Here is a 27,491-nt window from a genome sequence, read left to right as displayed (position 1 = left end):
AAAAAGAAGAAGAAATTATGTTTTTTTCATCATTGCTGGCCCGCTGTTGCAATTCTCCGAAATGCTCCTGGAGATCACTGTGGCTCATGGATACGATGGTTTATGTATATATGTTTGTTTATGTGTGTCAGTAAATATTGATATCTGCATTATCTGTTCATATAACAGTAAAAAAGATGCATATTTTGTATTTTTTGTGAAATTATATTCTATTCAATAATAACAAAAAAAGAAAAAATAAAGAAATGAGAGGAACAATGATAAAGACAAAGAGCGATCTACCTCTGAGGATGCCTGGTGAGACGTTCCAGGAAAGGAAAACAGGGTTTAAATGTTGCTGCAAACAATTCAGGAACTGAACTGAAGCTTAGTGTCAACAGGTGGAATAATGACAACATTTTGTTTTTAGGTTGAAGCTGTCCTGAAAATGTTTTTATGTCAACAGGTGCTTTGAAATGATTTCATGTTACAATCTGTAATGTTTGCGACACTTTCAATTTGGGGTTCTTGAAGACTAACTGCTGTAAGGCTTTCACAACGGACCACATCATCTGTGTATGTCAGAATCATTCACAGGATGTTTTGGCCATTTATGACAACACACCCCCTGCTGATGCAGCTCATCGCAGGCTGATCAAGCCTGGGTGTGTGTCATGCAGTTAGCTGTTCTCTCTAAACGCACAGTTATTCCTTAGTTTCAATCAAAGCTAATTTTAGAAATTGTAAGAGCTATTTATTAAGTCTGCTTGGTTTATGGATGGAAAACTTCATCTCTTGATGTGTGTATGTATATGTATATGTGTGTATCAATTGTGGATATCAGCAGGTATGTGTATTTTTTCTGCAGGTTATTGTTCATTCACTTTATTCAAACACTGAAAAAGTCCCAAAAAGTCTGACACTTTGAAATGAATGAAAAGAGGGACATATTTAAGGTTAGGCTTCTGCTCTTACCCTTTGATTGTCACATAAGTTTTATGTGACAACCTATATCTATCTATCTATCTATCTATCTATCTATCTATCTATCTATCTATCTATCTATCTATCTATCTATCTATCTATCTATCTATCTATCTATCTTTATTTATTTATTTATTTATTTTGAACATTTTCACAATAATATCCAATAACTTAGAGATGAATTGGTTTATACAGCGATTAAATATTTTTTTAATGAACTCTTGGATCAATTCAACGGTACTTTGGCAGTGTGGGCGTGGCGTGGGGCGTGGCCTGCTCTGAGACCAGCTTGAAAGAGACGGAAGTCTCCTCCAACTTACTTCCGGTTTCAGTCTCGTTAAACCATTACCAAAATGGCGAAGATCGCCAAAACGCACGAAGGTACGTTTTCACAAAGAAATCCTTTAATACCGTGTACTTGCCAATGCATTTGCATATTTGTATAATTAAAGTTTCTTATTCATCATAAAAGATGCCGACAGCAGAAATAATTGACGTTTATTAGTAGTTTTAATGCGTCGCAGGCAGCAGGCCTGTTAGGACGCAACGCGGACGTTTATATAATGGCGCAGCTTGTTAGCCGGTTAGCGTCAGCAGGCGAATTTCTGATATTTTCTGTTTATATATGACAGGCCAGGCGGCATCACACTGATCAGCGCACTCATAGTACTGTCAAATATCATGGTAACTGTATATAAATGCTCAGTTGTGCGGTGTTTTATCATTTTTCCTGTGATGTAAGCTAACCCAGTTAGCATAAAGCTCATGTAACAGCGCTAATCAGCTCCACGTTGCGCTACTAAAAAAAAAAAACAGCTGAAAACTGTTTATAAAGTAATCCCCCACATATGTTTTGAAAAGCTATAGATTATGACTTTTGAAATAATTGTTTGAATGACAAGTTTCGTTTTTCTTTCTTTCCTCTCTCACAAATATACATAAGGATTATTAGATATATACACTTATCCACTTATATTTGAAAACCTTATTTTGCAACAGTGCAGCTCTTGTTTGTTTTTGTTTTCGTGTTGTTTGTTTTTTCCTCTTTCCTTCCTTCTTATGTTACAATTTTACTGTTCAGTTGCAATATATGTACCTGGAAAGCTTTACATCTGTTACAAGCTGTATTATAAAATATCTTTAAAGTTAAAAATAAAAAAAAAAAAACAAAAAAAAAAACACAAAACCAACAGCTAAGACTAATTATGGTTTCTGTTTTAGATTTGAGATTTAGATGGTATTTACTAATTTGGGTTTGCTAGATCACTGCTGTCTGAACCTGCCAGGTAAATAAAACTTGGTGTTTATGGAGTCAACCACAAAAAATATCCCAAATAAACTTACCTAGGTTTCACTTCCTCATTAAATTAATTTACAGCCAGATATTTTGATCTGATTTTATTTTAATTTCTCTATTTCTATGGACCTGGATTCTGTGTCCTTAATAAAGATTGACAGAATCAGGAAGACTTCTATTGCCATTGTCTGAACAATTCACAGACTAGGAACTTGATTTCGATGATAAGATGCTGAATAATAAAAATAACAATTGAAAACACTGAATAATAATAAAAGTAGAAGTACAGCTATTTTACAACTATTTTACAAATAAGGTAAGGGCATGCAGAGAAATAAACAGATATACATACTTTTTTTTTTGTTAAAAAAATACATAATAAAAGTAAAAGTAATTTTGTATGTAGACATGCAGATATGTACAGTATAAACAGTAGCATCCAAACAACCGTGCAATAGATGAAGTGATGTGACATGACTTATTTAAGTGACTGGACTTTTATATAGTGTCCTGCTCGGGTATTATAAATGTTGAGTCTGACGACGGAGGGGAAGAAACTGTTTTTATGGCGAGAGGTTTTGGTCTGAATGGACTGTAACCTTAATACGTTGGTTAAGTTTAATTTTTAGATTAGCAGCAGGCAGATGGCACTCATCCTGTGATTAGACTGCAGAATCTAGTCTGTCTCCAGGCAAAGCTTAGTCCAGGTTACAGTCTGATTCCTGCAGGGATTGGCTGAGTGCGCTGTGAGGTCTGGGGTAGATTAACAGCACTCCTGGAGGAGTTAAGTTTAGAAGAACTTCTGCAGACACATGAGGCCTGTATGACAAAGCAAGATTACGGTCAACTTACCTAGACATTCAGGGTTTAGATCAGCAGTGCTGTGAAGTTGCTTATCAACTGGGTAATTAAACCCAGGCGTTCCAGTCTTCATCAACGAATGCTCATGTAAAAGAGGTGGTGTTTGCACCGTATGACCAACCCTATATGAAACCCTGCAGAGCCGCTATGTTTACATGCAGGAAGAGATGATTATTCTTCATTCAGGCCAAAAGCAAAAGCTGGGAAACTGCAGACTCTGGAGTTTTTGTGCTGGAATATTAACGGCACGCATACTTGTGTGTTGAACTTGTGTTTTCTGCTGTAGCATAATAAATGTAATGACGTATCTCCCGCAGACTGTTTGCCAGATACGTAGTCCGAACAGGAAGGTTACTAAAAGCAGCGGACCTTTATATTGTTGTTTATGACAATTATTTATCGTCTCTTCAGTTCAGACCTTTTATTCCCAGCGTTAACTGAACTGTGTGTTCTAACTCTGTTTTTAGACATCGAGGCCCAGATCCTGGAGATCCAGGGGATGAAGGCCTCCCTTGTGGAGGAGGGGGGGCAGGGAGTGGGCCTGGACTCCACTGGTTTTTATGACCAGGAGATCTACGGAGGCAGCGACAGCCGCTTTGCCGGATACGTCACCTCCATCGCCGCAAACGAGCAGGAAGATGTAAGTTTGGTTTAATTTAGTTTCATGAACCTGCCATCGGTTTCCAGTGGAGCTTGACTGCTCCCATTTGCTTGTGTTCTGCGTGCGAGCTAGGAGAGTCTTGCCTGTACGGCGGGATTTGACTAGACTCCTGCTTCTGTTTCCTCCCTCAGGACGACGAAGACGACACATCGACCAGCTTGTTGGGACAAAAGAAGCCGGGCTACCACGCACCAGTGGCAATACTCAACGCCATTCCCCAGTCAGATGAACAAGTAAGCCTTCCTTCTCGTGTTACATAAACCTGAGGATTAAATCATTACCCACACACTGAATTAAAACCATATTTCCCAGGCTCAAATCGTATCTGATATTTACAAAATGGTAAAGATTACCTTGACAGTGAATTTAAAAATGGACCTATTTGTAAAACATTGGAACAAATGGGGAAAAATACTCTAAACAACAGATGCTCGGAACGATTTAGAGTTCAATTGTCTCTAGACAGGATGAATACATTATTACATATGTTGTATAAATATTTACCCAAATTATTCTTATTTTTGGAGGAACTACAATGCTACACTTTTTGTTTACTCTCTGGGTGTTCAAGTCTTTCTTTAAAAGTATTGTTTGAAAAATGGGAACAGAGATGCAAAATAATTATATTGTACTAGGGCTGGGCGATATGACTTTTTAGTAATATCCCGATATTTTTATGGCATGTCACGATATACGATATATATCTTGTTATTTACCTCAGCCTTGAATTAATGCTTTGGTGCATACAATCACATCAGTAAGATGATTTTGTGTCTCCATTAAAACATAATTGTTCATACTGCATTAAGATATGCTGATTTTAAACATTTATGCCAAAAGGATGAAATTGTAACGAAGCAAACTGATCAAAACCGTATTTATTGAACAGTTAAAGCAGTGGCAGAAACATGTCATTTTAAAACAAAATAAAGTGCCTTTGCATGATGTAACAAATGCAACGTATGAAAATAGGTGCTCTAGGGGGGACTTTTCAAATGATGAACTATTATAAGGCTTTGCTTTATGGTTACGTTTTTGAGTTGTCGTGTATTTTTTTTAATCGCAGAGTTTAGCGTAGAAATCAGTTTTATAATCCAGGCAGAATGTCCTCGTATCGTCTCCAATAAACGGCTTCAGACAGTTTTTAATTCAGGATTTGATTCCCACTGCTTTCTGTACTTTCTAGAGACATGACGAGCCAGATAAATATGCTTGTGTCACACACACAGTGGATGAGGTGAATAAGTGACAGAGGCTGTGAATGTAATCAAATAGAATGAATTATTTTTGCGTGACGTGAAAAACTTTGTAATTTACGTCCCACTCTGTAATCCAGAGCGGGATCAGTGGCGGATTTGGCTGTTCATTGTGACTGGAGGTGGAGTCGTGCAGGTGTCCTCTCTGCTCCTCTGACTGGCTGCAGCTGCAGCCGGAGCGACTGAGTGCTTTAGGACGGGGAGAGACTCTCCTTCTGACAATAACTTTACAATATGCGCTTTAAAGTCAGTCGCCAAAACACCAGGAAAGTCTCCAATAACTCCAGTAAAAGTCACTAGATGTGTCGCTTTTCACAAAAAGTCGCCAAATTTAGCAAGAAAGTGTCTCCACGCTGCCTCTCATGACGTAGCACGTAGCTCACGTTATGTACGTAACGAGGTGCGCTCGTTTTAACTCTCTGTGCAAAGCGGTGCAGAGTCGAGGAGGAGTGAGGAAACCCCGCCCACAGCTAAAAACACCTGCGTGACAACAGGATACTCCAATATGACGAATATAGGCATTTTCTATATCGCACAGAGGACTAGCCACCATATCTGGAGTATATTCGATATATCGCCCAGCCCTATATTGTACTGTCTTTTTTTCCCTTCTTTTCCTCTTTATGATCCATTGGATATTAATGACATTGTACTGTGCATGTGAAGATGTTCCTGACCCCCAATAAAAACATAATTTAAAAAAACCCCACATATTTCTCAGCAGCTTTTTAACAGTGCAAGGAAATGTCAACATGGTATTTCTAAACTATATGAAGCTTAGATATCTTGTTTTTGGACACAATCTCCCTCCTTCCGCATGGCGTGTGAGCTGTCGCCTCAGAAAGCACGTACACAACGTAAAATCCTGCAAGCATCCAAACTTACACTGAAATTTCTGCTAAAGATGCTTTGCTTTGTCTAGAACATGCTTTTAAAACAATCATTTTTCAGTGCTGAGCTAATGATTTGGTCCTTGACTGTATAAAAGTTAACATGCTCCATCATCAGAGTGTTATGACTTCATCTAAAACCTGCCGTCTGTGTCGGTTCTGCAGTACGACCCGTTTGCAGAGCATCGTCCGCAGAAGATCGCCGAGCGGGAGGACGAGTACAAAGGCCGGCGCCGACAGATGATCATCTCCCCCGAGCGTCTCGACCCCTTCGCAGACGGTAAATTTTCCTCCTTTCTGTTGTCCTTACGTCATCCCCCCTTGTTTTTTTATGTCATGTTTAACTTGTGACACCCCCCCCTCCCCTCCATGACTGCCAATGGTCTCACATGTAGCGTCACTGTTCAACCCTTCGACCACAATGCAATAGCTCGCTTCCCAGACTCCACACCTTACCTGTGGCCAGAGAACAGCCTTCCAGCGCAGCTCATTGTTTGGTCGGGGAGGGGAGGGGAGGGGCGCTCCTGTCCTGATTTTACAAGAAAAATCAACCAAAAATGAAAAGTTCCTGGTTTGTGGTAGGGTTCCCTTCCTGTTGGGTAGGCGTCGCCTAACGAGCTCGGGTCGCAGATGGGTTGTGTGGTAGTCGAAGGGTTAAACGTACGACGACATGAGGGTTAGCTACGTGTCAGCCGACCTGGCGCGCTGTAGATCCGAGCCAGGCAGTCCGCCGAACACGTTCAGAGGCATCAGGGTTGTATCGGCATCATAGAGACACATGAACTGTTGGATTTCTCTCTATATGAAGACTTATTTATAAAATGTGTCCCTTTAGAGATTTCCTCTCCCCGTGTCCCGTTTGTCTGGGCTCTGATATCCCAGTTGAACCACCTTTGAGTTTTATTCAGGCCTCAGTAAACAATAAATGAGTTATTTTATCAGTAATGTATCCAGCTGGCTTATAAATCTGTCCATCTTAATATTCAAGGTGAAATAAAGCCCAAACACCACCAGCTCTCTGCCAGCGAGCTGATCCTTTCTGCTGTAGACGTTATGAGCAGTTTAGTCCATCCGAAGCCTGCATGTAGAGAGAGCTCTTTGTACAAAGTTGTTGTGTAAATATATTTTTATTTTACAACTCTGTAAAATAGAAATATGTTATCAAGAAAAGTTGTGTACCACAATACCACAGGCCCATACTAACTGTCCTTAATTTCTCTCCTACAGCAGTACTGCTTTGCCAGTCCTGTACTGCACTCTGTTAAGGGTGCAGCAACTCATCCTGTGTAGGTTATGGGGAACACAGTACACTTGTCAGTTTGGTCAGGGTCCACCGGCTGCTTGTTGGGAGGGGGCTGTGAGGGGATTCAGATGCAGCGCAGCCTCTACAACCCTTCCCTCCAGCTTTTATTTGGCCGATCAGAACAAGTTAAAGCAGTTCTCATTCATCAAAACATTGGACTACATGTCTCTCTTAAATTCATTAGTCCAGAAGTAGACAAAGAGCAGCGCTGTGAGGCATCAGCGTGCTTCTGGGATTATTTCTATGCAGATATTCTCATTTATTCTCTGTTCATTTATATTTGAATGTAATTTACTTCCCAAGTGTAACCCTGAAAGTGTTGACTTCATTTTTTATCTGCTAATTTCAACCAATTGGGAATCTTCACCGCAGTCAAGTTAGTTTATTTCTAGTTTAAGCCCCCAGAAGATGCATTGTTCTTACAGGTGGTATACTGTTGTGTGTGAGTTTAAACCCTTTTCCAAAGTGTTACTAATGGTAAAGAGAAATTTTCTAGGCTTCTTTTCTGCCGGTTGAAGTCTGACTGCAGAAGGACCCTTGGCACTGAAAGTGTACGTATTCTGAGGAGCACAGCCCAGGAGCCCTGCATCAGTGATGGCTATACTTCTTAATCCACTTAAAGAAAAGCAGCACAACCTCAGCTCTTCTCTCTTTTATGTATCTGCTTGTTTTTTATTGAAATGCTACGACTATGTAAGCAAAGCAAAAATGTAAAATTTCAGTGTAATTCAGTAGGAGCTTGTTGTTTTTTGTTAATGAGCAGCTAACCAGAGCAGGAACATATGTAATGTGTTGGTAAACGGTCAGGGTTAGCTGGCTGTGTTTTTGTGCTTGCTGTGTTGGTGACGCTTTGGTTTCTGGATTCTAATGAGGGTCTCTTTGTTCTTGTTGGTGCTCTTTCGCGCAGGGGGCAAAACGCCGGACCCCAAGCTGCAGGTCAGGTCGTATGTGGACGTCATGAGGGAGCAGAACCTGTCCAAAGATGAGGTGAGACCTTTTCTTTGTGAACTAGTTCCAGCTAGGGTTGGCTCTTCAACTCCGTCTGACGAGGGCTGCAGCCCTACAGGGTTTCAGTGTATCCCTGCTTCAACGCATCTGACCTAAACGAAGCATCCGACAGACGCTGAAGTTGTGCACACCGACTCATCCGAGTCAGGTGTGTTGTTGCAGGGACATGTTGCGACCCTGGTGGGTTGGAGCTGAATCGTCCTGCTGTAAAGGTCCTGATGTTGGCATGGTTGCTAGGCAACACATTCACCAGAGGGAAGTGCAGCTTGTTTTAGGTGTTACTTTCAGACATTGGGTGTGTTTCTGTCGCCACCAGAACTGCATTAAACATCCATAAACTCAATAAACAACTTTTAGAAAACCTGTTTTTTTTTTGTTTTTTTTTTTTGTTTTTTTTTTTTTTTAAACATCCTCATGAGGTGATCTTTCAGACGCGTCCACACTGAAGTATTTCATGTAAGTGTCACCTAAACCCTCTTTCCATTACACACCCCCTCTGGTGAGATGGAGGGGGTCACATGACCAGTTTGAGGTACAGATGGTGCGTTATGGATGGATAAAGAGGACAAGAAAGTCTTTTTACATGACAATGTTTAATAGGAAGGATGAAAGTCATATTTTTCTCTTCAATCAGTTCGTGACTACATCAGTACCAAAAACCATCGTTATCATTGACTTCCTGTTTGAACCTCATTACAGCATTTCCGTGTTCAGCAGCTGCTGGTGAAGTTGTTTGTGTGCAATGAGATAAAAACACTGGAAGAAACCAGGTTTAAAGCTGATTGGGACAGATTTTGTAGCTCTGTTTAAGAAACCTTGTGTAATCTGCAGGATCATCAGACTTTCAGCAGTTTGTCCTCCTCTTTCTCAGTTTGTTTGTGTGCGCGAGCGCCGTCTGACTCGGTTGTGTTTCTGTTTGTAGAGAGAGATTCGTCAGCAGCTGGCAGAAAAGGCCAAAGCAGGGGAACTGAAGGTTGTGAACGGGTCTGCTGCCTCCCAAGCTGCTGCTAAACGTAAACGCCGCTGGGATCAGACCGCCGACCAAACCCCGTCCAACGCCACGCCCAAAAAGTTGTCCAGCTGGGACCAAGCTGACGCCTCTGCTGAGGTGAGACTTGCTCTGCTGCGGTTCGCCTCCTCCGGCTGCTGTCCATCATCTAACTGATGTTTTCGTTCCGTTCAGACTCCGGGACACACACCTGCACACACACCCTCCAACAGCCGGTGGGATGAAACCCCAGGTCGTCCTAAAGGCAGCGAGACCCCAGGCGCCACTCCCAGTACCCGTATGTGGGACCCCACTCCCAGCCACACCCCCGCCGGTGCCGCCACCCCTGGCAGAGACACACCCGGCCACGCCACGCCCGGCCACGGCGGCGCCACTGGGAGCGTTCGCAAGAACCGCTGGGATGAAACCCCAAAGACTGAGCGGGAGACCCCTGGACACGGGAGTGGCTGGGCTGAAACGCCACGAACAGATAGAGGAGACGAGTCTGTGGGCGAAACGCCGACTCCAGGAGCCAGTAAGAGGAAGTCCCGCTGGGATGAAACCCCCGCCAGTCAGATGGGCTCCTCAACGCCGCTGCTGACCCCAGGAAAAACCCCGCTGGGAACGCCAGCCATGAATATGGCCACCCCGACGCCAGGTGGACGTTCGCCCTTCATTCCATTATTTACTGCTATGTTTGATATATTCTGCTTTTATTTAACTGTTTTTATTTCTTAATGCTTAATAATTATTCATTTTGTTAATAACTTTATTTAATTCATATTTTATTTAATATTTAGAACAAATTTTTTTTTCCATTTTAATTTTGTTAAATTTTTTACATTTTATTTTTAAAAACATATGTATTTTTTATTTTAAATGGATTTTTTAAAAACTATTACAATTTGATTTACTTATACTTTAAAAATATTTTTAAAAATGTATTTTTTTTTATGAAATAATTTTAATTTGTATATTTTTTACTATGTTTGATTTTGTCTTGTTTTAATTTAACCGTTTTCATTTCTTAATGCTTAGTTTTTTACAACTTTATAAAATTTTATTTAATATTTAGAACAATTTATTTTTTTTACATTTTATTTAAATTTTTATTTTTAAATTTAAATTTTATTTTAAACTCTCAATTTTATTTACTGATACTATAAAAGTATTTTTAAAATGTATCGTGTATTATAATAATTATTCATTATAATGTAGTATTTGTAAATATTTTTTATTATATTAAATCATAATTCTAATTTATATTTTTTAATATATGTGTTCATTTTAAAAGTGTTTTATTTTTCTTAAAGCTGTGTGTTGGCCTCCTTTGCAGGACACCTGATGAGCATGACTCCCGAGCAGCTGCAGGCCTGGCGGTGGGAGCGGGAGATCGACGAGAGGAACCGGCCTCTTACGGACGAGGAGCTGGATGCCATGTTTCCAGAAGGATACAAGGTGTGACTTTAGCTCTCCAGCTCCAGCACGAGTCACACGTAGAAACTGTCACTTCACTGCCGGTTCCTTCTCCCTCCCTGCAGGTGTTGCCTCCTCCCGCAGGTTACGTACCGATCCGAACTCCGGCCCGTAAGCTGTCGGCCACGCCCACTCCCATCGGAGGAATGACGGGGTTCCACATGCAGGCCGAGGACCGAACCACCAAGCAGATGAACGACCAGCCTTCAGGAAACCTCCCCTTCCTCAAACCTGACGACATCCAGTACTTTGACAAACTGCTGGTGAGGATCAGACCCGTCAAACTGATCTGGATTTCAGATCCAGGTCTGAATCTTTTCCCTCTGTGTCTGATCCAGGTGGAGGTCGACGAGTCCACGCTGAGCCCAGAGGAGCAGAAAGAGAGGAAGATCATGAAGCTGCTGCTGAAGATTAAGAATGGAACGCCGCCCATGAGGAAGGTTGGTGTCTGAGCTCGGCGATCCGCTTCGTGTGGACGGAAACTCTGCAAGATCAACACCCAGCACTGAGCCTGCATGTGGCTGCAGCGTGAATATTTGCTTGCTACAGAATCTCCTCTGTGAGGAGCTGCTGCTGTCAGCCGAGGTCAGAGTGCAGACGTCATGCTCTGCTGGGAGCAGCAGACACAAACTGGACACTGTAACCAGAAAGGATTTAATGTTTTCGTTTGTTCATCCAGAACAAACCAGCAGAAAGAGGCTCTCAGACGTCTTACTGGTGGCGCTGAACCCTCCTGGTTCCCATCGCTCCAGGCTTTGTAGCGTTGACTGAACCAGTTGCCTTTCTGTGAATGCTTTATGTTTCTACTTTTTCTCTTTTATCCACCTTCGAACTCCCCACCTTGCAGGTTATTTCCACAGCTTATCTCAGGCTTCCTGGACTGGTGTTACTGGTTTGGAGAGACTAGTTGTTTAGTTTCGCTGCTCTGGATTTTAGTGCTTTAACATGAGGATGAAGACTTAAACACACATAAAAACAGATTAGAAATAAATAATATGGAGGAAAAATAAACATGATTTATCATGAATAAATTTACTGCAGATGCATAAAATAAAATATATCTGACCACCGATAAACTATGGAAGTATCAGTATAGATGTAGCTGGACAGCAAAATAATTTGGTCTTTTATAATAGAACTACAAGATGTAGATAAGATGGACATAAAGGTGTAATCAGATTCAAACCAGGCACAGTTCAGTCAGGATGGCTAGAGAGATGGATAAAGTTAAATCAATATGAAATATTAGGGCTGTGATGATATGCTTTTGTCCCCATTTGATTCAGATTTTTTGGGTGCCGATTCAATTTAAATTGCGATTCTCACAATTCTTCGATATTGCTAATTTTTGGAGGTTAAAAGCAAAATAAATGTAAAAAACTTTATTTTTTGCACTTCATTATGTTGAAAAAAACAGCACAGCAGCCAGACCATCATTCTACTGCTATAACACCCAAGAAGACGAGTAAAAAGATCAATAAAAACTATAAAAATGACCAATTTTATTAAATTAATTTTTAATTGAGAAAAAAAGATGTCGATGTATAAAAATATGACTTTTTATATACAGTCGAAGGTAAACACAAACAAACAAATCAGCTGAGGTTGTACAAACGATAAAATGAGATGCAGTTTCATCTGTAGATGGATTAAGAGATTGTCAAATTGACAATGGATTTCAGAAACTACTAAAGATGTTCCGACGGTGCAGGAAATGTCCGTTTCATTTCGATAGAAGACGCGACTCGGCTGAAGAAATGTCGTCGCGTCACGTCATAAATAAATCTGATGAATGTCTGCTGCAGAGCCGTGATCCATGTCGTCTTCTCCCCCCTCTCCTTCCAGGCCGCTCTGCGTCAAATCACCGATAAAGCTCGCGAGTTCGGAGCTGGTCCGCTCTTCAACCAGATCCTACCGCTGCTCATGTCGCCCACCCTGGAGGACCAGGAGCGCCACCTGCTGGTCAAAGTCATCGACCGCATCCTGTACAAGCTGGACGACCTGGTCCGACCATACGTGCACAAGGTGGGCTCGCGGCGAGAGATGCAGGATTTCTTTTTCTGTTTCTGTTGACCTAACCGTTTGTGGTTTGCGTGTCCAGATCCTGGTGGTGATCGAGCCGCTGCTCATCGATGAGGACTACTACGCCAGAGTGGAAGGCAGAGAGATCATCTCCAACTTGGCTAAGGTAACATGAAACGCCTTCTTCTGAAGTATAGCGAACTATTCTCGCCTGTTCGACCAGTTCGGTGGTCAGATCAGGGCTAGTTGTTCGCCAGATGGACACCAGCACGAGAGCACGCAGACCTGCAGCTCACGCCTCGTCTGTTCTCACTCTGCACCTGCTGGTTACAGATGGTTGTAGATTCCTGCTGTCAATCATAAACCGCTTAATGGCGTTTAACCTGTTTAACCTCAGGCTGCTGGTTTGGCCACCATGATCTCCACGATGCGTCCCGACATCGACAACATGGACGAGTACGTCAGAAACACGACGGCCCGAGCCTTCGCCGTGGTGGCCTCGGCCCTCGGCATCCCTTCCCTGCTGCCCTTCCTCAAAGCTGTGTGCAAAAGCAAGAAGTCGTGGCAGGCTCGCCACACGGGCATCAAGATCGTGCAGCAGATCGCCATCCTGATGGGCTGCGCCATCCTGCCTCACCTGCGCAGCTTGGTGGAGATCATAGAACACGGTCAGTTTCCTTCCCGTTGCATCAAGCGAACGGTTCCCTGACTGAGCGTCGGGTCACGTTCCTCCACCCGGCTGGTTTAGATCTGCTGCTGACATCTAGAGCACGCAGGACACCAGCTGGTATCGCAGTTAAACCCCGTCTCTACCAGGGCTGTGACGATATGCTTTTGTCCCCATTCGATTCCCATTTTTTGAGTGCAGATTCGATTTAAAATGCAGTTCTCACAATTCTTTGATATTCATTTTTGTAGATTAAAAACAAAATAAATGTATAAAACTTGTTTATTTTGCAGGTCATTTTTCTTGATTTGAATAAGGAAAAAACCCAGACCATCATTCTGCTGCTGTAGTACCCAAGAAGACAAGTAAAAAGATCAATAAAAACAATAAAAATGACAACAAATTTAGAATAGATTATTTTTATTTATTTGGGGGGGGGGAATTAAAATTGTAACGCAAAAAAAAAAATCCAGATTTTCGATTTTTTTTTTTTTTTTAATTTATTTATTTATTTATTTTTTTAATTCGATTTTCCCACCCCCAGTGGGAAACATTTAGGTCAGCTGTGCGAATTTGTGTGTTTCCAGTATAAAAGGATCGGACAGAACCGAACCACATCGTTTCTGGACCCCCGTGCGTTGTCTGTACCGGTTGGGCGGAGCTGCTGGGTCACATGACACAATCCATTCACTGCCCACGACGAAAGCAAGCAGGAAACGAAGACAATGTTGCTGTTTAGTGTAGGAGTGTGTCATCCTACGTACCTCATGTTTAGATTGGATTTCAGTTCAGTTGCTACGATTAGATTATTAAATAATTATCAGACTTAAAAACTCCATCATGCCATCGGACTCAACAACTCCTCACTTGGGGAGAAGAGGACAGAGATGGAGTAAAAACTGTAGTGTGGAGGGAGCTGAGGACACCCCCAGCTATTCTCTTATTTTCATTATTATTTAATTTATTATTTTTTAACTTTATTTGTTTTCATCTGTATGCTACTTTTCCTTTTCAGCTGCTGGAAATTTAAATTTCCTTGAAGGACTCATCCCAAAGGGATCAGTAAAGTTTAGTTTATTTAGGATTAGCTATAGAAAGCTACAGATATTCTTCCTGGCATCCGGCACAATTATAACATCAATAAAAACTAGTAAAAGTTACACAGCACATCAGCACTTCTGTTCAATCATGGAATACAAGCTATTTACAGACTCAAATCAATCTATTTACATCCATTTTTACATACTAAATGCATGCATGTCATGTCCATTCATGTTATATCCGGTACTTTAACCATAATACATCATATTCTATCATAAAAACAGTTTAGTGTAATACACATCCTATTCGTGCACAAAATACACTAACTCATCATTGAAATCAGCCTAAATATTTGATTATCTATAATACAAATCTTCTAGTACAACTCTACCCACATTATCTATTAGGTTATCCATTACACATACATTTGTATTTATTAGGGGTGGGAAAATCGAATAGAAAATTGGGATTTTTTGGCTTCGCAACTTTTCTTTCTTTAATCTTTTTTTTATTTGAGAAAAAAAATCTGCTCAAAATTTTTTGGTTTTTTTATTATTTTTATTTGTGTTCTTGGGCGTTATAGCAGCAGAATAATGGTCTGGCTACTGTTTTTTTTTTTTTTTCGTACAAGAAATCAAGAAAAATGATGAGCAAGAATAAGTTTTATACATTTTTTTTTTTGTTGTTGTTTTTAGTCTACAAAAATCAGAAAAATTGAAGAATAGTGAGAATCGCAATTTAAATCGAATCGGCACCCAAAAATCTGGATCAAATCGGGTCAAAAGCATGTCGTCACAGCCCTAATATTTAGGATACTTTTATCACCAAACTCTTTTATAATCATGATTTATATAGATACCTGTACTTTTGACAAACAATCTTTTAATATTTTAAAGTTTTTTTCTTTAGTTTTTTTTTTTTTCTTTTAGATCAATGGTTAATTTAATGTTCTTCGGTAGTGAATTCCATATCTAGTCTAAGTCTAAAGGATTTCCATGCACCTTAAACCTAACATCTTCATGCAATCAAACAAGTCTTGTCTCATTTTTTCTCGTTTCCATAAAAACTGAAATGTTTCCGACCCGATGAGGGAATCTCAGCTCTGTAACCCTAGCAGCTAGCCTAGCTGCTAGGCTAGCTGCTAGCTTCCTGCTGGCTGTTTACTGTTTTTTGCCCCGGAGACTTTAAGGGGACGGCTTGCAGCCCGTCTGCCTCAAGTCTCCGGTTGGCACATGCAACTTTTATCTTCCTGCCTCACTTTAAAGCTGTGTTTCTGTCTTTTAATGATAAAAACTGATTGTTTTGAACATTTATGAATTGTAAATAAATCGTGTTGCATCGATTTTATGGAATCGGCCGACCTCTAAGTTCAGTGGATGCTGGAACGATGACAGGATGCTTGTAAACAACAGTAAGGTCTGGTTGGCTGTAATGAGATGCATGGCGCTGACTTACTGCTGCTCCGCAGGTCTGGTGGACGAGCAGCAGAAGGTGAGGACCATCAGCGCCCTGGCTATCGCCGCCCTGGCTGAAGCCGCCACACCGTACGGTATCGAGTCCTTCGACTCGGTCCTGAAGCCACTGTGGAAGGGTATCCGACAGCACAGAGGAAAGGTGAGATCCTGTTTGTAACGTGCAGAAAGATCCATATCCTGTGCTGCGCCACCTGGTGCTGCAGTGAGTATTTACTGTATAAACTGTTCCCGTGGAGGAGCTGCTGCTTTCAGCCTCTTTTTGCACCTTAAATCGACATGAAATGATAAACTTTGCTCTTCCGTTTTGCTCTTCCAGGGTCTGGCGGCTTTCCTCAAAGCCATCGGTTACCTGATCCCGCTGATGGATGCTGAGTACGCCAACTACTACACCAGAGAGGTGATGCTGATCCTCATCAGAGAGTTCCAGTCTCCTGATGAGGAGATGAAGAAGATCGTGCTCAAGGTAAGGAGCGCTACGCCTCCTGTGGTTGGGCTCGTAAGCCGCTACCTGAGGTCAGCGGTTGCCTTTCTGCTCTCAGCCTGCACGCCTTTGTCATTAGTGTGTTAACCAAACGCTCCCGACGCTGTTTTGTTGTTGTCTTGTAGGTGGTGAAGCAGTGTTGTGGCACCGACGGTGTGGAAGCAAACTACATCAAGACGGAGATCCTGCCCCCCTTCTTCAAGCACTTCTGGCAACACAGGATGGCGCTGGACAGACGCAACTACAGACAGGTCAGTGAACGCAACACACTCGTCCAACTGTGGAGACTTTTATACACCGACTCGGATTATTTTCTCAAAAAATTAATTGCAATTTTGCATCATAATTTTCCACATATATCCCGTTTTGTAAAGGTCTTCACACATCATCATCATAAATTTTCTGTCTATGTTGAGGAATATTCGGCGAGTTAAACACTGTAATATCCTTCCGTTACGGGGCGTTACCATAGCAACGCGTTAACCAGCTGGTTCAGATCAGCCGTCTTTTAACAGGTGAATGAGAGAAACGCGCTGCAGCCTGACAGCGGTTGTTTGGTATAAAACGTACATCCAGGCCAACGTAAAATAGTTCCTATATAAGCGGTAAAAGCGGATTAAACAACTCAGAACCATCCATTAGACGGTTATAATGCACAACACGGAGTCTAGAACACCATGACGCGCAGCGTTGTTTATAAATACTGGATAATCGTGTTAAACAATGAAGATCTCAATTTCAATCAAAATAATTGTGATTATAATTTGTCATAACCGAGCAGACCTAGCTGTTACTGTAAATATTCATGCTGCTGGAACTATGCACCGCGTAATTTGACGATTGACCTGGTTGTGTTTTCAGCTGGTGGACACCACGGTGGAGCTGGCTAACAAAGTGGGAGCAGCCGAGATCATTTCTCGCATAGTGGACGACCTGAAAGACGAGGCTGAGCAGTACAGAAAGATGGTGATGGAGACCATCGAGAAAATCATGGGGAACCTGGGTGCAGCCGACATCGACCACAAGCTGGAGGAGCAGCTGATCGACGGCATCCTGTACGCCTTCCAGGAGCAGACCACAGAGGTGAGGGGGGCAAAATAACCTCACTGAGACACGGCAGGTTGGATGTTTCCAGTTCCGTTTCATTCCTCCATGTTTCCGTCTGCAGGACTCGGTGATGCTGAATGGGTTCGGTACCGTGGTGAACGCCCTGGGGAAGCGAGTGAAGCCCTACCTGCCTCAGATCTGTGGTACGGTGCTGTGGCGTCTCAACAACAAGTCGGCCAAAGTCCGTCAGCAGGCAGCAGATCTGATCTCCCGCACCGCTGTGGTGATGAAGACCTGCCAGGAGGTACGCTGTCAAAACACGCCGCGTCACACCTGTTTCACCAGGAGTCATGCTCCGGCATTAGAAGTGTAGTCGCCGACGCTAGAGGCCCAGGCTCTGGCGGCTAGAGGCCCAGGCTCTGGCGGCTAGAGGCCCAGGCTCTGGCGGCTAGAGGCCCAGGCTCTGGCGGCTAGAGGCCCAGTCTCCCGGGTTAGGGTTAGAATAAACTTTCCAACAGTATTATGGTTTCCCACAGATCTTCGGGGTAAAACTGTCCCGGTGAAACAGGAGAATATATTCCAGCTTTTAGGCTCTCATGAATGAGAAACAACCAGTTCTGATGATACAATGATGACCTGGTGGTGATGCCTTTGAGTCAGATTTAAGGACATGTGTGATTTATCAGCTTAATTCTAAATGACGTGGTGCAGGAATATTCAGAAAGACACAAACTAATCCACTATCGTAGCTCCACCGTGTAGGTTTGTATGGTTTGTATGCCAACAACGCGCCTGTCACCAAACCGAACATGGAACAGAGTCCACAAACTGATGCATGTTGCCTCTGCTCCTGCAGGAAAAGCTGATGGGTCACTTGGGAGTGGTTCTGTATGAGTACCTGGGAGAGGAGTACCCCGAGGTGCTGGGCAGCATCCTGGGAGCGCTGAAGGCCATCGTTAACGTCATCGGTACGTTCCCTCTGCTCTTCATTCGTGGTTTGTTCAGGAACACGTGTTAAAAGCCGCTTTTTGATGTAGGTATGCACAAGATGACTCCACCTATCAAAGACCTGCTTCCTCGTTTGACCCCCATCCTGAAAAACCGGCATGAGAAGGTCCAGGAGAACTGCATCGACCTGGTGGGCAGGATCGCCGACAGGTCGGTTCCCTCTGAGGCTCTATCAGGTCCCTGTTGAAGCTTTTTGGTCTGACCTGGGTGTGTTTTTAGGGGGGCGGAGTATGTGTCGGCCAGGGAGTGGATGAGGATTTGTTTTGAACTGCTGGAGCTGCTCAAAGCTCATAAAAAGGCTATCCGCAGAGCCACCGTCAACACGTTTGGCTACATCGCCAAAGCCATCGGGTAAGTGCCGACTGCCAGCTGATCGCTTTTAGAGCTCCACCGGCGTCTGAGCTGTCGTCCTTCCTTTCATTCGCAGCCCCCACGACGTCCTGGCCACGCTGCTCAACAACCTCAAAGTGCAGGAGCGACAGAACCGAGTCTGTACGACGGTGGCCATCGCCATCGTCGCCGAGACCTGCTCGCCGTTCACCGTGCTGCCGGCGCTGATGAACGAATACAGAGTACCCGAACTCAACGTGCAGAACGGCGTCCTCAAGTCACTCTCCTTCCTGTTCGAGTACATCGGAGAGATGGGCAAAGACTACATCTACGCCGTCACGCCGCTGCTGGAGGATGCGCTCATGGACAGGTGAGCCGGATGATCACTTACAGTTCCAATCGCTCCAGATCTTCATGGTTAAATCCTTTTTAGACATGAATATTATCATAGTTCCCCACATTTAACTCATGCAGACGTAAATGCATCACCAGATGTCTCTTTCAGTGGTGGAGTTGTATCTCTGTGACGCCGGAGCTGCTGGGAGCGAGAGTTTCCTCCTCACAGCGTTGAATAAACACAGATGGTTTAGGTTTTATAAGCTGGCTGATGTTTTCTGACACACACTTTGTCTGCGGTGTTGCAGAGCAGCTATGATGTCATGAACCAGATAAATGACATCATGTAGGGGGTGGTGGTGGTCATTGGGAAGTCGGGGCACCCCCCCCTCCCCCCCGCCAGTGTAATGGCAGTGGAAACGCTGATAGAACTGTGGCCCATGGCACAAAACCAGATTCTGGATCCCCTTGTTGTGGCTACATATGGTTCTGTACATTTCCAGTGACGGCTACCTGCAAATTTTTTTTGTAGTTAATCCATTTATTTATTTATTTTATTTAACTAATATTTGTATTTGAAAATGTGGGTCAGAACCATGTCTTTGGGAATGATCCAGAACGGCTTTAGTTTGTCCAGAATCTGGTTCGTTTAGCTCCAGCTGAATCTGGGACTCAAATAGGGGTGGGAAAATCAAAAAATCGGAAATTTTTTTGTTTGACAATTTTAAAATAGATTTTTTTTTTTTAAGTTAATTATAAAAAGATTTTTTTTCCCCCCAAATAAATAAAAATAATCCATTATAAAAAATTTTGTCATTTCTATTTTTATTGATCTTTTTACTCGTCTTCCTGGGCATTATAGCAGCAGAATGATGGTCTGGCTGCTGGGTTGTTTTTTCCTCACTGAAATCAAGAAAAATGATGTACAAAAAAAAAAATTTATACATTTATTTTGTTTTTAATCTACAAAAACAAGGAATATTGAATAATTGTGAGAATCGCAATTTAAATCGAATCGGCGCCCAAAAAATCAGAATCAAATCGGGACAAAAGCATATCGTCACAGCCCTAGACTTAAAGCTAAATGAGACGGAAAACAAATGAAAACATGTCCAGATTTACTACTATTTCAGATCGGAGGACAAAGTCTTCAAAAACTGCTATAAAAAATGCCTGTTAGACATTTTTGCCCTTCATTCTACGCAGCTCTGAGCCTCTGGTAACACAAGAGGTCGTAAAGAATCCCTGGTGATCTCTGAATGAAATTTTATGGAAAGGTTTGTTAGAAACTATCATCCCGAACGGGGCAACGCAGCAAAAACAGCGGCTAAGGTTGAGTTAAAAGTCTCTGAAAACATCAGGAAGCAGCTGGAGGTCGCTGTGTCTTCATAAGCTGTGGATCCTGTAACTGAGCGCTTTCTGTCCTCACCCTGCAGGGACCTGGTCCACAGACAGACCGCCAGTGCCGTGGTCCAGCACATGTCTCTGGGCGTCTACGGCTTCGGCTGCGAAGACTCCCTCAACCACTTGCTGAACTACGTTTGGCCCAACGTCTTTGAGACGTCGCCTCACGTCATTCAGGCGGTCATGGGCGCCCTGGAGGGTCTGCGGGTGGCCCTCGGCCCCTGCCGCATGCTGCAATACTGCCTGCAGGTAAGAACCAGACCAGATAAGCGCTGAACTTCATCTGCGTGTGTGGTTTGTCACGATGGTCTGCTGGTGTCTGCAGGGTCTGTTCCACCCGGCCAGGAAGGTCAGGGACGTCTACTGGAAGATCTACAACTCCATCTACATCGGCTCTCAGGACGCTCTGATCGCCCACTACCCGCAGGTCTACAACGACGACAAGAACGTCTTTGTCCGCTACGAGCTGGAATACGTCCTGTAAATACGTCCCTGTCACTCCCCCGGTCGCCTCCATCGCCTGCGGTTTGGTTTTTCTTTCAGCTTCTGTTCCAGCCTGAAACTGGATGGAAAGAAAGAACCTTGTAGAGTCTTATTGTATTTTTTACTTTGGTTGTTTGCTGTAAGGACCCGTGGAGGTCAGACAAGCGTTTAGAAATGCAGAGCTCTAATCACGCGTTTTAAGTATCTGCTTTGTTTCGTCTGTATTGATTTATTGATGAAGCCTCCTGGTTTTCCACACCTCCTCTGTTCTTATTAGATGCTTTAGTTGACCAAATAAAATGTTTGTGTTAAAAAAAAAAAAAAAATGTTGGAGTCTTTTCTTCCTTCCCATTAATCCAGTCTGAGAAGCAGACCTGCGTGTGGCTGCAAAATGAATCTAAACAAAGCAGAAATGGAAACGTTGTGCATGCATGAACGCTCACTGGAAACGACCCCCTCTGCTCGGTTCAGATCACCGCTGCACAGCCAGACTGACCCAGTTTCTCCTGCAGACAAGTCTGGGTGTTCACTCTGATCGCTTTTATAAGCTCATTATCACTCTACTGTAGCTGCATCAAGTCTTCTGGTGGTGAAGTTTGTCGTTTTAAGAACATTTTCCTCTGCAATATGCAAGACAAACAGCCAATCACATGGCGGCAAGTCAACACATCTGGTGGTGGAGAGGTTTGTGTGTCCCGAAGATCCTAGCAGCTATGTTGTCGGGGGCTTTATGTCCCTGGTCGGGTCACCATGGCAAACGGGTGTCTAGGGGAGGGACCAGACCAAGCATGGCTCATCAACCTCTATGATGACGACAAACGTGGGCATAAATGTTCCCTTGCCTGGACGGAGGTTACCGGGACCCCCCTCTGGAGCCAGGCCTGGGGGTGAGGTACAAGAATGAGCGTCTGGTGGCTGGGCCTTTACCCATGGGGCCCAGTCAGGCTTAGCCTGAAAGGGTTACATGGACCCCACCTCCCGTGGGCTCACCATCTGCGGGAGGAGCCGTAGGGGTCGGGTGCAATGTGAGCTGGGCGGCAGCAAGGGGCGGGGACCCTGACAGGCCGATCCCCGGCTGCAGAAGCTGGCTCTAGGGACGTGGAATGTCACCTCTCTGGTGGGGAAGGAGCCTGACCTTGTGCGCGAGGTTGAGCGGTTCCAACTAGATATAGTTGGACTCACCTTCGACGCATGGCTTGGGCTCTGGAACCAGAACCCTCGAGAGGGGCTGGACTTTCTTCCACTCTGTAGTTGCTCATGGTGGGAGGCGCCAAGCCGGTGTGGGCATTCTCATCAGCCCCCAGCTTGGTGCCTGCACGTTGGGGTTTACCCCGGTGGATGAAAGGGTAGTTTCCCTCCGCCTGCGGGTGGGGGGACGGGTCCTGACTGTTGTCTGTTCTTTTGCGCCGAACAGCAGTTCAGAGTACCCACCCTTTCTGGAGTCCTTGAAGGGAGTGCTGGAGGGTGCTCCTTCTGGGGACTCCATAGTTCTGCTTGGGAGGCATGGTCCCCCCCCCCCCCTCTGAACCAAAATGGTGTTTTGTTGTTGGACTTCTGTTCCAACATAAGCGTGTCCATATGTACACCTGGCATCAGGACTCCCTGGGTCGCAGTTCGATGATCGATTTTGTAGTCGTATCGTCGGACCTGCGGCCACATGCCTTGGACACTCGGGTGAAGAGGGGGGCGGAGCTTCAACTGATCACCACCTGGTGGTGAGTTGGCTCAGATGGTGGGGGAGGAAGCCCGTCAGATCTGGCAGGCCCAAAAGTGTTGTGAGGGTCTGCTGGGAACGTCTGGCTGAGTCCCCTGTCAGAGCGAGCTTCAACTCCCACCTTCAGCAGAGCTTCAACCATGTCCCGAGTGAGGCGGGGGACATCGAGTCTGAATGGGCTGTGTTCCGTGCCTCTATTGTTGAGGCGGCCAGCCAGAGCTGTAGCCATAAGGTCGTAGGTGCCTGACAAGGCAGTAATCCCAGGACTCGTTGGTGGACACCAGCAGTGAGGGATGCTGTCAAGCTGAAGAAAGAGTCCTATCGGGCCTTCTTGGCCTATGGGACTCTGGAAGCAGCTGATGGGTACTGACAGGCTAAGTGGCATGCAGCTTCTGCTGTTGCCAAGACAAAATTTCGGGCGTGGGAGTTCGGCGAGGCCATGGAGAAAGACTTCCGGACGGCTTCGAGGAGATTCCGGTCCAACATCCGGCATCTCAGGAGGGGGAAGCAGTGCTCCATCAATACTGTGTACAGTGGAGGTGGGGAGCTGCTGACCTCAACCCAGGACGTTGTGGGTCGGTGGAGGGAATACTTCAAAGACCTCAATCCTACCAACACGTCTTCTGATGAGGAAACAGAGCTGGGGGACTCTGGGGTGGACTCTCCTATCTCTGGGGCTGAAGTCGCTGAGGTGGTTAAAAAGCTCCTTGGCAGCAAGGCCCCGGGGGTGGACGAGATCCGCCCGGAGTTCCTTAAGGCTCTGGATGCTTTAGGGCTGTCCTGGCTGACACGCCTCTGCAGCATTGCATGGACATCGGGGACAGTACCGCTGGACTGGCAGACTGGGGTGGTGGTCCCCCTTTTTAAGAAGGGAGACCGGAGGGTGTGTTCCAATTACAGGGGAATCACACTCCTCAGCCTCCCTGGTAAGGTCTATTCAGGGGTCCTGGAGAGGAGGGTCTGTCGGATAGGCGAATCTCAGATTGAGGAAGAGTAGTGTGGTTTTCGTCCTGGTCGCGGAACAGTGGACCAGCTCTATAGCCTCTCTGGGGTCCTGGAGGGGGCTTTGGAGTTTGCCCAACCAGTCTACATGGTGTTCGACCGTGTCTCCCAGGAGCTCCTGTGGGGCGTACTCGGGCAGTATGGGGTACCGGATCCCCTTGTACGAACTGTCCGGTCCCTGTACGACAGGTGTCAGAGCTTGGTCCGCATTGCCGGTAGTAAGTCGGATTCGTTTCCGGTGAGGGTTGGACTCTGCCAAGGCTGCCTTTTATCACCGATTCTGTTCATAACCTATATGGACAGAATTTCTAGGTGCAGCCGAGGTGTTGAGGGGATCCGGCTTGGTGGCCTCAGGATTGGGTCCCTGCTTTTTGCAGATGACGTGGTCCTGTTGGCTTCATCTGGTCGTGATCTCCAGCTCTCACTTGAGTGATTTGCAACAGAGTGTGAAGCAGATGAGAATCAGCACCTCCAAATCTAACACCATGGTCCTCAGCTGTAATAGGGTGGATTGCCCTCTCTGGGTCGGGAGTCAGGTCCTGCCTCAAGTGGAGGAGTTTAAATATCTCGGGGTCTTGTTCACGAGTGAGGGAAGGATGGAGCGCGTGATCGACAGACGGATTGGTGCGGCGTCTGCAGTAATGCGGACTCTGCGCCGGTCTGTCGTGGTGAAGAAGGAGCTGAGCCAGAAGGCGAAGCTCTCGATTTACCAGTCGATCTACGTTCCTACCCTCACCTATGGTCATGAGCTGTCGGTCGTGACCAAAAGAAGGAGATCTCGTATACAGGCGGCTGAAATGGGTTTCCTCCGCAGGGTGGCTGGGCTCACCCTTAGAGATAGGGTGAGGAGCTCTGTCATCCGGGAGGAGAACAGAGTAGAGCCGCTGCTCCTCCGCATCGAGAGGAACCAGTTGAGGTGGCTCGGGCATCTGGTCAGGATGCCTCCTGGACCTCCCTGGTGAGGTGTTCCAGGCACGTCCCTCTGGGAGGAGACCCTGGGGAAGACCCAGGACACACAGGAGCAATTGTATCTCTCGGCTGGCCTCGGGATCCCCCTGCAGAGTTGGCAAATATGGCTGGGAAGAGGGAAGTCTGGAGTTCCATGCTTAGGCTGCTGCCCCCGCGACCCGACCCCTGGATAAGTGGCAGAAGATGGATGGATGGATGGATGGACTAAATATGTAATTTTCTTTCACTCCTTTTCACAGAGACACAGCTTTGTGTTTATGGACAGCAGTTTGCATTCTGTGGGCAGCGTCTCAGCATAGCCAAGTACATGTGATGGCCTTAAATGTTTGACTTTATCTTATTCTCTCGGTTGAGCCTGCAAATGAATGCTGCGTGTATTGCAGTTAATAAATGGGGGTATTAGCTACAGAGATGTGCGTTTGGCTATTTTTTTAGACCAGTTTTGGACAAGTTTTAGACTTTTTAGACAAGTTTCAGCCATTTTAGACAAGTTCAGACATGAATACCGGTATGATCTTTGCACGTACCAGTTTGCAAAAGAATTCTCCCCCTTTGGCGTTTTTGTGGGCTGGAAATGGATTGTTTGGCACTTTGCATCAGTTTTGAACAAGCCGACGACGTTGAAGATGTCATTCAAATGATGAAGCAAACACCAACTAAATACGTGAAAACGTCAGCGTGCCTAACTGCTTCCCTTCCTGGAATTGGTACGCTGGATATCCTCCTTTTCCAGCAGTCACTGCTGCAAGTCGTTTTTCATGAGTCTCTATGTGCTTGCCACGTCTTGCTGATTGGAATTTCGACCATTCCTGAAGGGAAAACTGCTCCAGCTCCTTCATGTTTGATGGTTTGAGTCTGTCAACAGCAACCTTCAAGTCTGCCCACAGATTCTTAGGGGGCATTCACACCAGGATAGTCCGAGAGACTCGGTCCGATTGGGCAGATATCTGAGAGATTTCACACCTTCCTTTGTGTTCAGACCACATTTAGCTGAAGCGACCAAACTGCCTGGACAACATCACAAAGTAAAGACAACTACTACGGGGCGATGCCAACACAAAATAAAACAGTTTAGCAGGTAAAACTTAGAGATTGAATATCATCCAGGTGGATATTTATTTGATTGTTTGTTTTTTTTTGCTGGAAGGTTAGTTTGGAATTAAACCATGTCCCAGGGGACTGAAAATGCAACCATTTTCAAAATAAAATAGTTTGATAAATAGTTTATTTTATTGGTTTTTGAAAGATGTTTGCATTGGATCAATGACTCATTGAACACATGATTAATGTATTGACATAGATATGTTGCTGTATTGTTACAAGCGTACTATTTATTTGTTCATGGCGGTGGGCTTTTTCATACTCTGGAGTCAATACTTTGATATCACCCTGTCAAAATTGGATTTGATATTTGGAGTATTGAGAGACCACTCTCTGACATAAACTATGGCATTTGTTTTCACTTCTGTCAGTTTTAGGGAATAAAACAACATATGAAGCCCAGAAACAGTGTTTTCCTTCTGTATCACACGACTATGGCAGCCTATTAGATGCCACGATGGAACGATGATACTGCTTTTGCTCTGTTTAGGTATCACCCATTCCTATTTTCTCAGTTACGCTGTCACTGTGTATTTATTACTATGTATAACTATTTATACTTGCATATTTTAGCACACTTATTATTCATATGCATGTAGAGATGGATGTGTGTTTATCTTTAGTTGTGTGTAGACTCTGTATAGCTTATAAAACTGTCTGCAGCACCGGGGATTTCTCAGTTGGCGGGTAAATAACGGTACTTATGAGGCGATCACCTGAACCAAATCTTATTTAAAGAGGATGAGTATAAAAACCACTGCTGTTGTCGTCACTTTCCTCTTGCAACTGGAAATACAGCGCTAGTAATACTTCAGAATACATCCATAAATAGAGGTTTGTGTGAGGAAAAGAATATTGTAACACAACTAAGGTGGTGTACTTTACTGAAAATCGTTTTTTTTCAGTCAGTTTTTTAACCCCTTATCTGGTGGATTTGTGACTTTTACATTTTCCTAAAACGTAAACAATATTAACAGACAGATCTCACCACATACATATATATATATATATATATATATATATATATATATATAAATGTATGTATATATACACATATATATACATACATACACACACACACACACATATATATATATATATATATATATATATATATATATATATATATATATATATATATATATATATATATATATATATATATATATATATATATATATATATATATATGTGTTCAGACTGCAGCTCCTTCTGCAGCTCTCCCCCGGTGTGTTTCTGTGTTTGTCCGCTGAGGGCAGCAGACAGGAGCTGCTCCTTGCTGATGCTGAGGAAGCTTCGCCTCCACTTCTGCATCTGAAAGGAGGAGAGAAGCAGCGACTTCCTGTGTGATCTCCGCTGCCTTCAGCCTGGCTGCCTCTCCGACAGCTTTCTGCCTCTGCAGACCGGCCGGAGGGAGCCTGCCGTGGGGGTTACAGGGCTGCGACAGCGGCTGAAACAGCAGCCATAAATGTGGATTGTTTACAGCAGCGGGCCAAGCCTTTCCTTCCTCCCCGCCTCCCTGCGACTCCGACAGGCTGCCACGGCGGAGCAGCGGCGCCGCAGATAGCGTCAGTGGAGCGGGGTTGATGTCCGCGGAGCTCGGCCTGGCCTTCATCATCATCATCACCACCATCTGTGTCTGTTAGGAAGCTGCAGTTTTCTCCACCCAGTCCCCCTTGATCCCGCAGGAGGAGCGGAGACAGGAGAG

General features: G+C 44.4%; 1 protein-coding gene across 5 annotated transcripts; it reads left to right on the top strand.

Annotated features, from left to right (window-relative positions):
• The first annotated feature begins 1,294 nt into the window (after positions 1–1,294).
• On the top strand, positions 1,295–21,303 carry sf3b1 (splicing factor 3b, subunit 1). 5 transcript variants are annotated; one of them, XM_079254064.1, is made up of 24 exons: positions 1,295–1,344; positions 3,589–3,761; positions 3,914–4,015; positions 6,094–6,208; positions 8,139–8,218; positions 9,162–9,347; positions 9,423–9,885; positions 10,564–10,685; positions 10,769–10,966; positions 11,042–11,143; positions 12,549–12,728; positions 12,805–12,891; positions 13,123–13,393; positions 15,902–16,047; positions 16,225–16,371; positions 16,515–16,640; positions 17,251–17,472; positions 17,558–17,740; positions 18,293–18,404; positions 18,474–18,594; positions 18,664–18,795; positions 18,872–19,144; positions 20,547–20,763; positions 20,840–21,303. In XM_079254064.1, the coding sequence occupies exons 1-24, from the start codon at positions 1,317–1,319 to the stop codon at positions 20,996–20,998; spliced, it is 3,945 nt and encodes a 1,314-aa protein (XP_079110190.1). In that variant the 5' UTR covers positions 1,295–1,316; the 3' UTR covers positions 20,999–21,303. The 5 variants fall into 5 exon arrangements, with proteins under 5 accessions (XP_079110190.1, XP_079110194.1, XP_079110193.1 ...); XM_079254065.1 differs by lacking the exons at positions 1,295–1,344; positions 3,589–3,761; positions 3,914–4,015 and adding an exon at positions 7,728–7,782 and having other exon boundaries at positions 6,151–6,208; XM_079254068.1 differs by lacking the exons at positions 9,162–9,347; positions 9,423–9,885; positions 10,564–10,685; ... (14 more) ...; positions 20,547–20,763; positions 20,840–21,303 and adding an exon at positions 7,728–7,782 and having other exon boundaries at positions 8,139–8,209.
• Positions 21,304–27,491: the final 6,188 nt, after the last annotated feature.

This window comes from Telmatherina bonti (assembly GCF_933228915.1).
Source record: "Telmatherina bonti genome assembly, chromosome: 15".
In the NCBI taxonomy this organism is placed as follows: domain Eukaryota; kingdom Metazoa; phylum Chordata; class Actinopteri; order Atheriniformes; family Telmatherinidae; genus Telmatherina; species Telmatherina bonti.
Note: the sequence above shows the minus strand (reverse complement) of the source record. Positions and strands in the feature narration are given on the sequence as shown.

What these genes read in the sequence shown, in the direction of transcription:
- sf3b1 (XM_079254064.1), top strand. Translation starts at nt 1,317, where the DNA reads ATGGCGAAGATCGCCAAAACGCACGAAG. An exon ending in TCCAGGAGCAGACCACAGAG is followed by an intron (nt 17,473 to 17,557) that starts GTGAGGGGGGCA and finishes TTCCGTCTGCAG; the next exon opens with GACTCGGTGATGCTGAATGG. An exon ending in TACATCGCCAAAGCCATCGG is followed by an intron (nt 18,796 to 18,871) that starts GTAAGTGCCGAC and finishes TTTCATTCGCAG; the next exon opens with CCCCCACGACGTCCTGGCCA.